At 38.1% G+C, this 15,479-nt stretch overlaps 1 protein-coding gene across 2 annotated transcripts in view; it reads left to right on the top strand.

Annotated features, from left to right (window-relative positions):
* The window catches only part of LOC121967248 (cullin-4-like), a 42,083-nt gene that overhangs the window by 19,388 nt on the left and 7,216 nt on the right, over positions 1-15,479 (top strand). For both annotated transcript variants that reach the window (XM_042517349.1, XM_042517350.1), the window contains exons 10-15: positions 4,077-4,183; positions 4,287-4,347; positions 4,422-4,553; positions 4,639-4,776; positions 4,842-4,922; positions 4,993-5,073. In XM_042517349.1, coding sequence (XP_042373283.1) covers positions 4,077-4,183; positions 4,287-4,347; positions 4,422-4,553; positions 4,639-4,776; positions 4,842-4,922; positions 4,993-5,073 — 600 coding nt within the window. The remainder of the gene's footprint in view (positions 1-4,076; positions 4,184-4,286; positions 4,348-4,421; positions 4,554-4,638; positions 4,777-4,841; positions 4,923-4,992; positions 5,074-15,479) is intronic.

Here is a 15,479-nt window from a genome sequence, read left to right as displayed (position 1 = left end):
CAAACTAACAAAAATAGAATGAGATGGCAGTTGATGATTACTGTTGTATTGAAATTGTAAATCCTCTTTCTCAGTTATTGATTAGAAAATCCTTGTATTTATTTTATTGAAGATCCTCTTTGTCAGTTGAAGATCCTTAAAATTCTTTTCCTCTTTTATACAAGAACTGAGTGTCTTTATGGATAGTTGATGACTATCAGCATATGCCTTAGTTGATAAGTCCTCTTCCCTATTACAACCATGGGCCATCAATTTTGTTACTTTTATCAATATGTATCAAGTAGGAGAGACAATTTGATTTGACAAACAAAAAGAAATTGTATAAATTTGATCTTTATTTTGTTAACCTTGAATAAAACTGGTTCTTAGGCCTAGGCATGGTCCAATCAGCTGTAAAAATATGATGGTCAAGTTCACACCATAGGAGCATATTCACTTTGATATCATTTACATGCTCTGACTTCGTACTGTACCTTTTCATCTATTTGATAGTTTACTGGATGTTGTCTTATGCCCTAAATCATGAGCAAATCATATATCATGATTTTTCTTAATCCTTATGATATTTGTCTTGGTAATCTAAGTGTGGATTTAGTTCTTACTTTATAATATAGTACTAGCCCGGGCATGTTCAATGTGGCTCAAATATTGATAGTTGTGATCACTAATGACTATCTTGATTTATTATACGATTGTGATTTTAGGTTACCAGCTAGAGGAATTTTATTCTTATTATGTGCTCATTTTTGGTACTATTGAAATTGGGGGAACTATTCTATAACCCTTGGTGGCTCCTGGTTTTCTTATATATTTATGACTATGAAATATTACAACTGGCTCCTTACTATTTACATATTTACACATAGGTTCTTTTCCCATAATACTCTCCCTCAAGCGGGTTCAGATATATTGTAGAACCAATTTATTATAAATATATTCAACTTTAGTCCCCTCTTAATGTTTTGGTCAACAAATCATTGGAACTATCAAAAGAGATAATAATCTCATCATATCAAACTTTTTCTCTGGTGAAGTGACAATTAATTAAAAAAATCATATGCTTTGTCCTCTCATGATTCAAGGCTATATATATATATATAACAATTTGATTATTATAGCAAAACTTCATTCACTTTGTAGAGTCATATTCTATCTTGGTTATTAGATGCTTGAGCCAAATGGGCTTGCATGTTGCTAAGGTCATGACTTTATATTTTGTCTTTGCACGCAACTTGGATCCCAAACATCTAAAGAACTAAAGCAATGCGTATAGAAGCACATGGCAAATCCAAAAGAGCCCAAGACAAGGGAGTCACATCCATTTGGAGCAATCTACAATACTCATTCTCTATGCCAATTAGTGCCTATTCTCAAATCTTAAATATAATAGTAGCATCAAAAGTGCTACAATCTAGTAAGTTTATTGATAGACAATAAATTAAATGGAAACTGAAGATAGGTGTAACGTGTCAAAAGAGAATTTCTTCGGTGACTTTAATTGATGAGTCTCTGGTGGCTTCAATTGATGAGTAAAACCCACTGATTATCATGACATAGGCAGAGTGTGTAGGTGGTGCAAGTAGAGAAAGATGATATGCTATCAAAGATTTTGTTAGAGGCTTTTGAGTTTAGGATCCAAGGAGAGAACCTGAGGAATGGGATAAACAGGCAGTATGGCTGAGCTGGCGATGAAGTATCTAAAATTGATGACTAGAAGTGGCCTTGGTATGCCAAATAGTCCACCCCTACTCTTTCTCATCTTTTGTCTCTGTGCTTGTTCACGACACTGGGTCGAGCCAAATATTTAGACTGAATCATTGTGAAGCAGGTAATGGGCTTGCGCTAAGTTCAACCCATGCTGGAAAAGAAAACTTACTATAAATGTGGGCTGGGTTGGCTATCAAACTAGTGAATTGGCGGGGTCAAAATTTACAGGTCTTGAAGAACATGATTGGGACAGAATTTGAACTCTGGTGGCAGTGACAGCTGCAGAGACCAATTCTCAACCAAAGGGAGCTCATGGAGGCAAGCATCTAACATCAAGGAAAGAGAAGTTGTTGCTCGCACTAGACTTACTGTTGGACTTGCAAGGCCTGAGTGGCTTTGGAAGTGGTGGGCTTCTGTGAAGCTGTGTGATGCGCTGAACAAAGGGTTTCGCCCTTGCAACTCATCAGTCTATGTTTATAATAGCCTTGTACTAGGATGAGAGAGAGGGGCAAAAGGGAACTGGACTTCTGCTATGATCAGGATGCAATGCCAAATTGAGAAGAGCACTGGTTTTGACTCTCCAGTGACACTGTGGGATGTGCAGAATGATGCACGCAAGAAATTTTTTGTGGTTGCCTCTTGTGCTCACAGATGAAGAAAGTGGTGACATAGAAAGTTCCAAAGTATGTTTAGGCTCGAGTACACACATCAAGCAACGTGAGACAAACATAGAACGAGACAACCGTCGTGCTCATCATACACCAAGACCGATGAGCGGATGGGCAGTGAGCTTAAGGCAACATGACTAAGATGGACGGCAACAGGAATGGAAACTAACTGGGTCAGCACAGCTCTAATACCATGTTGTTATTAGGGGGCAATTATTCCATAAGGAACCCTAGGTTGTCACCCCTCTATCTTATATATGTATTATAACGAATATAGAATATTACCCATCACTCCTTTACTCCCTATATATTTACACATAGGTCCTTTTGCCCTTAACAACATAGTTGTCTTTTTTATATATTGTGCTACCTTGTTACTAGTTTTGGGTAAGTGGATTTATTATCTTATATTTTTCCTTGTCTAATAAATGGAAATTTTGTTATTCTGGGATGTCACTTTTTTATTTTAAATTGGTTTGAAAGTACCCCTTGATTTTAGCTCGCTGTGAACCTTGAATGACATTTTAGATGCAGTAATTGGAGTAAAAGGTTTTGATACTTCAAGCTGAACATTAAACCAACCTTATTTTGTCAAAAGATGACCCAACCTACCTAGTGTGTTCAGGTTGGTTTATAGGTTGACATCAATGTCTATAGAATTCTTAATTAGCTGTATTGCAGTTCTGGATGAATATTTAATTTGATCCAAAATTTATTTAATATCTATATAATGTGGTTAGTCATGAAAAATATAAATTTAATCAGAAAGCATCAGGTTTGTAATAAAAATCATTTTGTCAAGGCAGGTTGTGTTACCCTAGTTTGTCTATGTGGAGAACTGTAGATTGAAAAAAAAGGTATATAGATTTAGATGAGTGAACTACTAGTGATTCTATTTAGACACAATAACAGAAACACCCAAGGTATGCTGGGTCAGACTTCTGTGTTATGTTTTTTTCTGAAGGCCACTAGAAAGTGCATATGATGGAACAAAAATATGCACACATGTTACTTTGTGGTCAACCATTTTGCTGGAAAGGACATATAAAGGCCCAAGATCTATTGAAAGTCAAGGTGCTTGTATATAGCAAAGTTTGTAATGGCGATAATTGCCACTCAGACTATAAGATCCACCATCGATTGATAAGGGCAATACTGGTGCTATTTTTGATGACTGATTGAATGATTTCTGCAGTTTTAGTAACTCTAATTCTGTGGTCATGCTGACTCTAGTTATCTACCTCAGCCATAGGAATAAAATGCACTAGTATGATAGAATACTCATGTCGTAAATGTCCATTCAGATTTATCATATCAGAATTCTACAATAACCAATTGGTATCATATGTAATTGTGGCCCTTTGTTAATCTATTTCTACAATTTATATTCAAAGTTTTAGTAAATAGTAACATTGTTTCTTTTTAGTTTGTATAGCAATTCCTGTAAAGGCCACTCATCTTAGACTTATTTCTGCCCAACCAAGTAATATTTATGACTTTTATGAAAAATATATAAATTGGGTAAACGTATTTTTCATATGATCATGGTTATTGCAGTTCCAAGTTGACTTGCCAGACAAGTGAAAGGTTATCACTTATCAAGAAAGTTTCTAATAGAGTTCTCATCAGTTTTATTATGGCAGTTTCTATTAGTTGGTTTTTGGCTAAGCAAGTAATTGTTTCGCACTGATAATTACACAGGATATTGAGTTATCTAAAGAAATAAATGACTCCTTTAAACAGTCATCCCAAGCTAGGACAAAGCTTCCAACTGGTATTGAAATGAGTGTTCATGTCCTGACAACCGGGTGTGTGTTGCCTGTTTAATTGTCTGTCAAAATTTTTAAATTTACATGCTGTGAGCTGGCTGTTGCTCTGTTTAACACCGACTTCTCCTTCTGGTTCTTCCAGGTATTGGCCCACATATCCACCCATGGATATTCGGCTTCCTCATGAGCTAAATGTCTATCAGGTATGCTGTGACAACAGATTTTGTTTAACTGAGTCCTATTATATGAAACATTTTAATTTCTATGTACATCGTAGGACATATTCAAAGAGTTCTATTTGAGTAAGTACCATGGTAGGCGTTTAATGTGGCAGAATTCCTTAGGCCACTGTGTTCTGAAAGCAGAATTTCCAAAAGGGAAAAAAGAATTGTCAGTTTCATTGTTCCAGGTAAGTCTGCATATTTACTATTAAAACTGATGTAACACATGTAGTATTATTATTCTTTATTCTTTTTGAATTCCTGTGTTTTCAGACAGTTGTTCTCATGCTTTTCAATGACACTCAAAAGCTGAATTTTCAAGACATTAAAGATTCTACAGGCATTGATGATAAAGAGTTGAGGAGGACATTACAATCATTAGCATGTGGCAAAGTTCGGGTGCTACAGAAGGTAATCTATCCTCATGTTGTTGTTGAATGTTCATCTATTTATTCAAAAACTCTTATGTTCTGCAGATCCCAAAAGGAAGAGAGATCGAAGATGAGGATTCTTTTGTGTTCAATGAAGAATTTAATGCTCCATTATATCGCATAAAGGTAAAAAATTTCTAGGTAATTAAACAAATTTTTTAATTCAAGTGGTTGAGCTAAGACATTTTCTTTCCAGGTAAATGCAATCCAAATGAAGGAGACAGTGGAGGAGAACACGAGCACCACCGAAAGAGTATTCCAAGACCGTCAGTATCAGGTATGTTTTTTTTTTTACAAATCAACTATCCATTTAACTTTGACTAAGCAACTTGTATCTCTGAAGTTTGTCTGTGAAATAAAAGGAAGTAATTAGATAGTAAGTCGTATTTATGTAATTGTAGTATCAATTCATATAGACTGACAGGAAAAATGGGTATGTTTGATAAAAAAAAAATTGCTTACCAATTGAAGTGAAAGAAAACTACAGTATACTGATCCACTTGGTGACTCACATTTTTGCTGCTTTTTAGAGTGGTTTCAATGAGTTTGAATGTGTAACATCAAGTTGGGGGAGACAGATAGAAGGCTAAAATACCATTTGTTTGTGGATCATCAATTTTTAAGTATGATCATATCTTGCCCATTTGTTGTGACTCGTTGACCATTTACTGAACATAATTTAAATATTTTTCTTCTTTGTAAAAGAAGCTGTTGTCCCAGCACCCTTGGAGTGCATTTGGGAAGACTTTAGTCTTGGTTATGTGACTTGTGGGTCATTCGGGTCAACGATCAATGGGAAAAACCTTCTATCAAAGTCGAAAAGCTATCACGGATAGCACCAAAATCGGGTAACGCATGGATGCGAGGCCTTGATGTAGGAGCAGGGGTTATTGATGCAGATTATTGTGGTGAAATCAAGGTACTTTTATTTAATCATTCTGACCACCAGGCGCATATTCAACAAGGAGAACGCATTGCTCAATTAATAACTGAGCTAATACTGATGCCCGACGTCCATGAAGAAATTGAACTCTCCCAAACAATAAGAGGTAGTTGAGCTTTTGGCTCTACTGACGAGACAACATTCTACTTTACAGAAGTAGAAGAAGAGGAGTCAAGTTCTTATTTCAGTCGACTTCAACCAACCCTTCAAAGCAGCGGAGATCTTGTCTACCCATCCCCAAAAAACCCAATAGTATGGGATAATTGTCCTGAGGTAGATGAAGAAGAATTTTCAAACCCTTTTTCTTTGAGGAAGGTACAATTTCTCTTCCAACTTTTAATGTCATAGCCACAGGATATGAAGCAGAACAAGAATCTGGAAATGAATTAGACTATCCGGCGGTACAAAGACTCTCAGAAAAGCTTTATTCCAGCGCCATCACTACGACAACATCACCATATAGACTCCCTATAGATACGACAATGGGGCCTCCAAGCTACCACCAACAGTTAATATTAGCACCTCAACATCCAGGCAACCTGCATTCGAAAGAGCTGAAAGAGCCAAATTTAAAGGAGGATACAACAATGAAATGTGGGCACTTCCTTCAGCTCAACAGGCGGAATAGCCGGGAGGAGCCATGTTTGTAATCTTTGATCAACTGGGACTATTTGATGATGCCTTCGCACGATGGCAGTCAATCACAAGGAACCATGTCTCAAGCTAAGGCTTTACAGATGTTTGCGACAAGATCGAATACATGGAAAATCTCCTAGGAGAAGTTGAAAAGCTTATATGGATCCAATGGCGAATGCAGTACAGTACAGAATACCAAGCCTTGATTACATCAGGAGACGGGAGGGAAGGAACCCAGAACATCTTGTCTCAAATGAGGAGGGTATTCACCCTAGAAGACCTAGTGCAAGGATCCAAAGTAATTCAAGATGCTGCCTATAGAGATCTCGAAAGACTATCGTGTGACAATGTCAAGAACATCATCCATACATGAATGAGTATATGCGACTTGCAGCAAAAACTGGAAGGCTCTACATCAACAGCGAGCTATTTGAAAAATTCGGGCTAAAAATGTCGGGAGACCTTGGAAGAAGAATCAAAGAAGCCTTTGAGCAAAAGTATCCTGGAGTAGTTATAGGCGTAATGCCTAGAATTTTATTTGCTTACAGGTTCCTAGAAGACGAATGCAAAGATGCAACTTTCAAGAGAGCCTTGAAGAACCTGTCCTTTTGCAGTAAGATACCAATACCAGGATACTACAAACAGGAGAAGAAGTATGGAATAAGAAGATCAAAGACGTACAAAGATAAACCTCATGATACCCATGTACAAATAGAAAAGAGAAAACACTTAGTACGCAACCAACGTTGCAAGTGCTACTTGTGTGGCAAGAGGGGCATTTTGCCAAGGAATGTCCCAACGACAAAAGGAACGTAAAAAGAGTAGTCATCTTTGAGCAATTAGAAGTCCCAGAAGATTATGACATTATTTCAGTCCAGGAAGGAGAAGAACAAAGCGATGCAATCTTCAGTATCTTAGAAGGAGAAAATTGTGAAGACATGGGAAGGCCCTTGCAAACTCCATTACAGGAGGAGTTTATATTTATGCTTGGAGAAATAGACGGAGGCTACCAACCACAGGTAAAACTACCTGATCACCAGATGAATTGCTTACATACATGGTAGCATAACCTTTTTGTGCAACAACAATATGAAAACTGTCTGCTGCAAGAGGAATTCCATGAAGAGGGCAAGAATCCATTGCCCAGAATGTATGGTCACAGCCATACTATTTCAAGCAAGAGGTACCTGTAGCCCCAGCATTACCAGTACCATTTTTTCCTCGGAAGTTAATCCAGGAGCAACAATATTACATCTGATGGTGTGAAGGAGAAATGGAAAGATTGAAAAAGGAAGTAGCCTATTACAAGAAGCAAGTAGAGGAACTCAAAATGGAAAAGGAACTAGCAAAGGAATTTGCCAGCCCAAGCAAAAAATTAGGCGAGGAGGAGCCTCAAATGATGGAAGATAATGAGGAAGAAGAAATCATCGGTACCCTTTATTAGGAAAGTATACTGAAGGCAGCCACTGAAGAAGCAAATAGACCACAACCAAAGTTAGTCAAAAATATGCTATACAATATGCAGATTGAATTTGAAATCCCACATATCCCAAGATTAAAGGTGCGAGCAATCTTGGATATAGGAGCAACAACATGCTGCATAGATGAAAATTCAGTACTAAAGGAAGCACGGGAGAAAAACAACTTCGAGGTGCACTTTAGTGGTATCAATTCTAAACAGACTGCTGATAAAAGGCTAAAAGGGGGGAGAATGTACATCAGCAATAATACCTTCAGGATCCCCTACACATACAACTTTAAAATGGAGCTAGGAGACGGAATTCAAATGATAGTCAGATGCAATTTCATAAAATCTATGCAAGGAGGTGTCCGGATAGAAGGTAATATTGTTACTTTCTACAAAAATCTAACAACAATTAGTACCACCCTATGGCTTCAGTGTCAGCAACAATTGAAGAAATGGACCTTGAGGAGGATGAATATATTGACATACAGGAAGCAGTATATTACAGCACAGGAAAAAGCAATGAGTTCTTTCTGACAAGGTTCAAACCATTACTCAATAAATTGAAGGAAGCAAGGATCATAGGTGAAGATCCTCTTAAGCATTAGTCCAGGAACAAGGTTCTGTGTCAACTGGATATTAAAAATCCAGACTTTATTATAGAAGATCGACCTCTAAAGCATGTGATACCACAACTGCAGGACACATTCAAAAAGCATTATTAGATCTTGGTGCAATCAGACCCAACAAAAGCAGGCAAAGAACAACAGCCATGATTGTTAACTCTGGGACAAGCATTGATTCAGAAATAGGCAAAGAGACGAAGGGAAAGGAGCTCACGGTGTTCAACTATAAAAGGCTGAATGATATAACTAATAATGATCAATACAACCTTCCAGGCATTACGATAATCCTAAAACGGGTAAGTCACAGTAAGATTTATTCGAAATTTGATCTTAAAAGTGGTTTCCACCAGGTGACAATGCATCCGGACTTCATTGAGTGGACAACATTCTGGTCGAGATGGACTATATGAATGGTTGGTGATGTCATTCGACCTTAAAAATGTCCCTGCTATATTCCAAAGAAAAATGGATATCTGCTTCAAAGGTACGACTTCATTGCTGTTTATATTGATGATATACTAGTTTTCTTCCCAACGGAAGAAGAGCACGCAAAGCATCTAAAGATTATGCTACAAATTTGTGAGGAAAATGGGCTTGTCCTCAGTCCATCAAAAATGAAGATCGCGGTAACAGAAATAGAATTTCTTGGCATAGTTCTTGGAAACCGCAAGATTAAGTTGCAACCATATATAATCAAAAGGATTGCAGAATTCAAAAACCACGTCTGATGGAAAAAAGGGCCTTCGTTCTTGGCTTGGTATTCTTAATTATGCTAGAGCCTATATCCCGAACCTGGGAAAGCTGCTTAGCCCTTTATATGCAAAGACTAGCCCAACTGGAGACAAAAGAATGAACCAACAAGACTGGGCATTAGTGCAACAGATCAAACAGTTAGTCCAAACATTGCCAGCATTAGAAGTTCCGCCCGAACAATGTTTCATCATCCTGGAAACAGATGGTTGTATGGAGAGATGGGGAGGAATTTGTAAATGGAAAATACAAAGATACAACCCAAAAACGACATAAAAGATCTATGTCTATGCAAGTGGAAAATTCAACACTCCAAAATCCACGATAGACGCAGAATTACAGGGGGTCATGAATACCATGGAAGCATTCAAAAATCTATTTTCTGGATAAAAAGGATCTAATCATCCGAACCGACTGCCAAGTTATTATTAGCTTCTTCAACAAGACAGCTAATAATAAACCATCAAGAGTCCGATGGATGACATTCACCGATTATATTACCGGTGTCGACATCAATGTGCACTTCGAGCACATAGAAGGTAAAGATAACCTCTTAGCAGACTCCTTATCATGACTAATCACTTGTCTTATGGCTACATGATGGCCAAAAGAGGAGAATCTCACAAACTTGGAGCTAGCGGTAGTGACCCTAACGGAAGTCAAAAACAAACCCGATGGCGGGATCCAGGACCAATTAGCCCAAATGATCCTCACACTACAGCAACAACTGAACACTACCAACAATTACTACAACAATCAAGGGAGTTGCCCAAATCTCTTGATGAATTCAATGCCCTCAGGGCCCAACTCTACCAAACCCAACAGATGGCGGCAAAAGAAGCATTACGAGCCCTGCAACAATTCAGGGCCCTCCATTCCTTAAAGCTGAAAGAATGCCGAAGGCTTAGCACATCCAACAACTTTTGGAAAGACTGGTACCCAGCAATACAGCAAATCGACGACCAGCTGGAAACAGCTATACACCTCTTAATGATGCAACTACACGTTATTTTATTAACGTAGTAGCAGTGTTTTAAATCGCGTTAGCGTTGGTTTAAAAAAAAACAAAATATACTTATATAAGTAAAATTAAAAAAACATAACAAAAAATTAATCATAATAATTCATTACATGTCAAAATATCCCATAATAATAATTTTAAAAGTCTTATAATTAAAATAACATAACCTAAAAATAATCAGTATCATCTATATCACTATGATCATCAATAGAGTCTATTGTTGGAAATTTCCACTATCAAAAGTAGTTGGAATTACTCCACCAAAATTAAACATCAAGATGATTATCTTCCGCCTCAACAAGACTCAACTTCGCTTGTTTGTCTTTGCTTTCTCTTATATAAAGACTCAAGCTTGCTTGTTTGTCTTTGCTTCCACCTATTATATAAGAGATATGACATTTAAAAATCAATTATAGGTAAAGTAGATATAAGTAAATAGTTTGCATATGCTTAGTGCTTATTTGAATTTTCAACAACTCTTTTTTTTTGAATTCGTAGGAGGAACTTCAACTATATCCTCAACATCTTCTTATTTGAGTTGTTCTTATTCCACTGTGCTTTAAAGGCTCAAATAAGAAGATAAGGAGAGATATGGAAAACTCACAGATTTCTTATTAGAACTGCAGAGATTACAAGCTTCTCAAAGTAAGGCTCAAGGGGTCGCTTGATGCCTTGCGATGAGTTATAAGGCTCCTTTATATAGGAGCGAGAGCCCAGAGAGAATAGGATGCTCTCTGTGGCTTGCTGGCTAAGGGATAGGATTCCCATCATACTTTACATAAAGCTGGATAAGGGATAAGATTCTTTGCCACGATAATCTACTTTACATAAAGCTGCTTTACATAAGGGATAAGATCCACCACGCTCCGTTGTACTCTAGAGAGGGAAGGCGGCCAACCGTGTAGTTGCATCATTAAAGAGGTGTATAGCTATTTCCAACTGGTCGTCGATTTGCTGTATTGTTGGGTACCAATCTTTCCAAAAAGTTGTCGGATGTGCTCAGCCTTTGGCATTCTTTCAGCTTTAAGGAATGGAGGGCCCTGAATTGTTGCAAGGCTCGTAATGCTTCTTTTGTCACCATCTGTTGGGTTTGGTAGAGTTGGGCCCTGAGGACATTGAATTCATCAAGAGATTTTGGCAACTCCCTTGATTATTGTAGTAATTGTTGGTAGTGTTCAGTTGTTGCTGTAGTGTGAGGATCATTTGTGCTAACTAGTCCTGGATCCCGCCATCGGGTTTGTTTTTGACTTCCGTCAGGGTCACTGCCGCTAGCTCCAAGTTTGTGAGATTCTCCTCTTTTGGCCATCCTGTAGCTATAAGACAAGTGATTAGTCTTGATATGGAGTATGCTAAGAGGTTATCTTTGCCTTCTATGTGCTCGAAGTTCACATTGATGCCGACACCGGTAATATAATCGGTGAATGCTATCCATCGGACTCTTGATAGTTTATTATTAGCTGTCTTGTTGAAGAAACTAATAATAGCCTGACAATCGGTTCGGATGATTAGGTCCTTTTTATCCAGAAAATAAATTTTTAATTCTTCCATGGTATTCATGACCGCGTGTAATTCTGCGTCTATCGTGGATTTTGCAGGGTTGAATTTTCCACTTGCATAGGCACAGATCTTTTCTGTCGTTTTTGAGTCGTATCTTTGTATTTTCCATTTGCAAATTCCTCCCCATCCCTCCATACAGCCATCTGTTTCCAAGATGATGAAACATTGTTTGGGCGGAACTTCTAATGCTGGCAATGTTTGGACTAATTGTTTGATCTGTTGCACTAATGCCCAGTCTCGTTGATTCATTATTTTGTCTCCAGTTGGGCTAGTCTTCGCATATAAAGGGCTAAGCAACTTTCCCAAGTTCGGGATATAGGCTCTGGCATAATTAAGAATACAAAGCCAAGAACAAGGCCCTTTTTCCATCAGATTGTGGTTTCTGAATTTTGCGATCCTTTTGATTATATGTGGCTGCAACTTAATCTTGCGGTTTCCAAGAACTACGCCAAGAAATTCTATTTCTGTTACTGCGATCTTCATTTTTGATAGACTGAGGATAAAGCACATTTTCCTCACAAATTTGTAGCATAATCTTTAGATGCTTTGCGTGCTCTTCTTTTGTTGGGAAGAAAACTAGTATATCATCAATATAAACGACAATAAAGTCCTCTGTACCTTTAAAGCAGATATCCATTTTTCTTTGGAATATCGCAAGGGCATTTTTAAAGCCGAATGACATCACCAACCATTCATATAGTCCATTTGGGACCAGAATGTTGTTCACTCAATGGAGTCCGGGTGCATTGCCACCTGGTGGAAACCACTTTTAAGATCAAATTTCGAATAAATGTTACTGTGGCTTACCCGTTTTAGGATTATCGTAATGCCTGACAGGTTGTATTGATCTTTATTAGTTATATCATATGCTCCTTTATAGTTGAACATATGCTCCTTTCCCTTCGTCTCTTTGCCTATTTCTGGATCAATGCTTGTCCCAGAGTTAACAATCATGGCTATTGTTCTGTGCCTGCTTTTGCTGTGTCTGCTTACACCAAGATCTAATAATGCTTTCTGAACGTGTCCTGTAGTTGTGGTGTCACATGCTTCAAAGGTCGATCTTCTATGATAAAGCCTGGATTTTTAATATCCAATTGACACAGAACCTTGTTCCTGGACTAATGCTTAAGAGGATCTTCACCTATGATCCTTGCTTCCTTCAATTTATTGAGTAATGGTTTGAACCTTGTCAGAAAGAACTCATTGCTTTTTCCTGTGCTGTAATATACTGCTTCCTGTATGTCAATATATTCATCCTCTTCAAGGTCCATTTCTTCAATTGCTGCTGACACTGAAGCCATAGGGTGGTACTAATTGTTGTTAGATTTTTGTAGAAAGTAACTATTACCTTCTATCCGGATACCTCCTTGCATAGATTTTATGAAATTGCATCCGACTATCATTTAAATTCCGTCTCCTAGCTCCATTTTAAAGCTATATGTGTAGGGGATCCTGAAAGCATTATTGCTGATGTACATTCTCCCCCCTTTTAGCTTCTATCCGGACACCTCCTTGCATAAATTTTATGAAATTGCATCTGACTATCATTTAAATTCCGTCTCCTAGCTCCATTTTAAAGGTATATGTGTAGGGGATCCTGAATGCATTATTGCTGATGTACATTCTCCTCCCTTTTAGTCTTTTATTAGCAGTCTGTTTAGAATTGATACCACTAAAGTATACCTCGAAGTTGTTTTTCTCCCGTGCTTCCTTTGGTATTGAATTTTCATCTATGCAACATGTTGTTGCTCTCGTATCCAAGATTGCTCGCACCTTGAATCTTGGGATATGTGGGATTTCAAATTCAATCTGCATATTATATAGCATATTTTTTACTAACCTTGGTTGTGGTCTATTTGCTTCTTCAGTGGCTTCCTTCATTATACTTTCCTGATAAAGGATACTGATGATTTCTTCCATCATTTGAGGCTCCTCCTCGCCTAATCTTTTGCTTGGGCTAGCAAATTCCTCTGTTAGTTCCTTTTCCATTGTGAGTTCCTCTATTTGCTGCTTGTAATAGGCTACTTCTTTTTTCAATCTTTTCATTTCTTCTTCACACCATGAGATGTAATATAGCTGCTCTTGGATTAACTTCCGAGGAAAAAATGGTATTGGTGATGCTGGGGCTACTGGTACCTCTTGCTTGAAATAGTATGATCCGCAGAGGTTGCAGGTTGTGACCATACATTCTGGGCAATGGATTCTTGCCCTCTTCATGGATTTCCTCTTGCACCAGACAGTTTTCATATTGTTGCTGCACAAAAAGGTTATGCTGTCATTTATGTAAGCAGCTCATTTGGTGATCAGGCAGTTTTACTTGTGGTCGGTAACCTCCGTCTATTTCTCCAAGCATAAATATAAACTCCTGTAATGGAATTTGCAGAGGCCTTCCCATGTCTTCACAATCTTCTCCGTCTGAGATATTGAAGGTTGCATCGCTTTGTTCTTCCCCTTCTTGGACTGAAATAATGTCATAATCTTTTGGGACTTCTAATTGCTCGAAGATGGCTACTCTTTTTACGTTCCTTTTGTCGTTGGGACATTCTTTGGCAAAATGCTCCTCTTGTCCACACAAGTAGCACTTGCAACGTTGGTTGCGTACTAAGTGCTTTCTCTTTTCTATTCGTACATGGGTATCATGCAGTTTACCTTTGTACGTCTTTGATCTTCTTATTCCATACTTCTTCTCTTTGTAGTATCTTGGTATTGGTATCTTACTGCAAAAGGATAGGTTTTTCAAGGCCCTTTTGAAAGTTGCATCTTTGTATTCGTCTTCTAGAACCTGTAAGCAAATAAAATTCTAGGCATTACGCCTATAACTACTCCAGGATACTTTTGCTCAAAGGCTTCTTTGATTCTTCTTCCAAGGTCTCCCGGCATTTTTAGCTAGAATTTTTCAAATAGTTCACTGTTGATGTAGAGCCTTCTAGTTTTTGCTGCAAGTCGCATATACTCATTCATGTACTGGATGATGTTCTTGACATTGTCACATGATAGTATTTTAAGATCTCTATAGGCAGCATCTTGAATTACTTTGGATACTTGCGCTAGGTCTTCTAGGGTGAATACCCTCCTCATTTGAGACAAGATGTTCTGGGTTCCTTCCCTCCCGTCTCCTGATGTAATTAGGGCTTGGTATTTTGTACTGTACTGCATTCGCCATTGGATCCATATAAGCTTTTCAACTTCTGCTAGGAGATTTTCCATGTATTCGATCTTGTCATGGACATCTGTAAAGCCTTGGCTTGAGACATGGTTCCTTGTGATTGACTCCCATCGTGCGAAGGCGTCATCAAATAGTCCCAGTTGGTCTAGGATTACAAACATGGCTCCCCCCGCCTGTTGAGCTGAAGGGAGTGTCCACATTTCATTATTGTATCCTCCTTTAAATTTGACTCTTTTAGCACTTTCGAATGCAGGTTGCTTGAATGTTGAGGTGTCAATATTAACTGCTGGTGGATAGCTTGGAGGCCCCATTGTCGTATCTACAGGGGGTCTATATGGTGATGTTGTCGTAGTGATGGCGTTGGAATAAAGCTTTTCTGAGTCTTCGTACCGCCGGATAGTCTAACTCCTTTTCAGATTCTTGTTCTATTTCATATCCTGTGGCTATGACATTAAAAGTTGGAAGAGAAATTGTACCTTCCTCAAAGAAAAAAGGGGCTTGAAAATTCTTCTTTGTCTG

This window comes from Zingiber officinale, chromosome 3B (genome assembly GCF_018446385.1).
Source record: "Zingiber officinale cultivar Zhangliang chromosome 3B, Zo_v1.1, whole genome shotgun sequence".
NCBI lineage: Eukaryota > Viridiplantae > Streptophyta > Magnoliopsida > Zingiberales > Zingiberaceae > Zingiber > Zingiber officinale.
The sequence above is the reverse complement of the archived record's forward strand: the minus strand, read 5'-3'. Positions and strand labels throughout refer to the sequence as shown.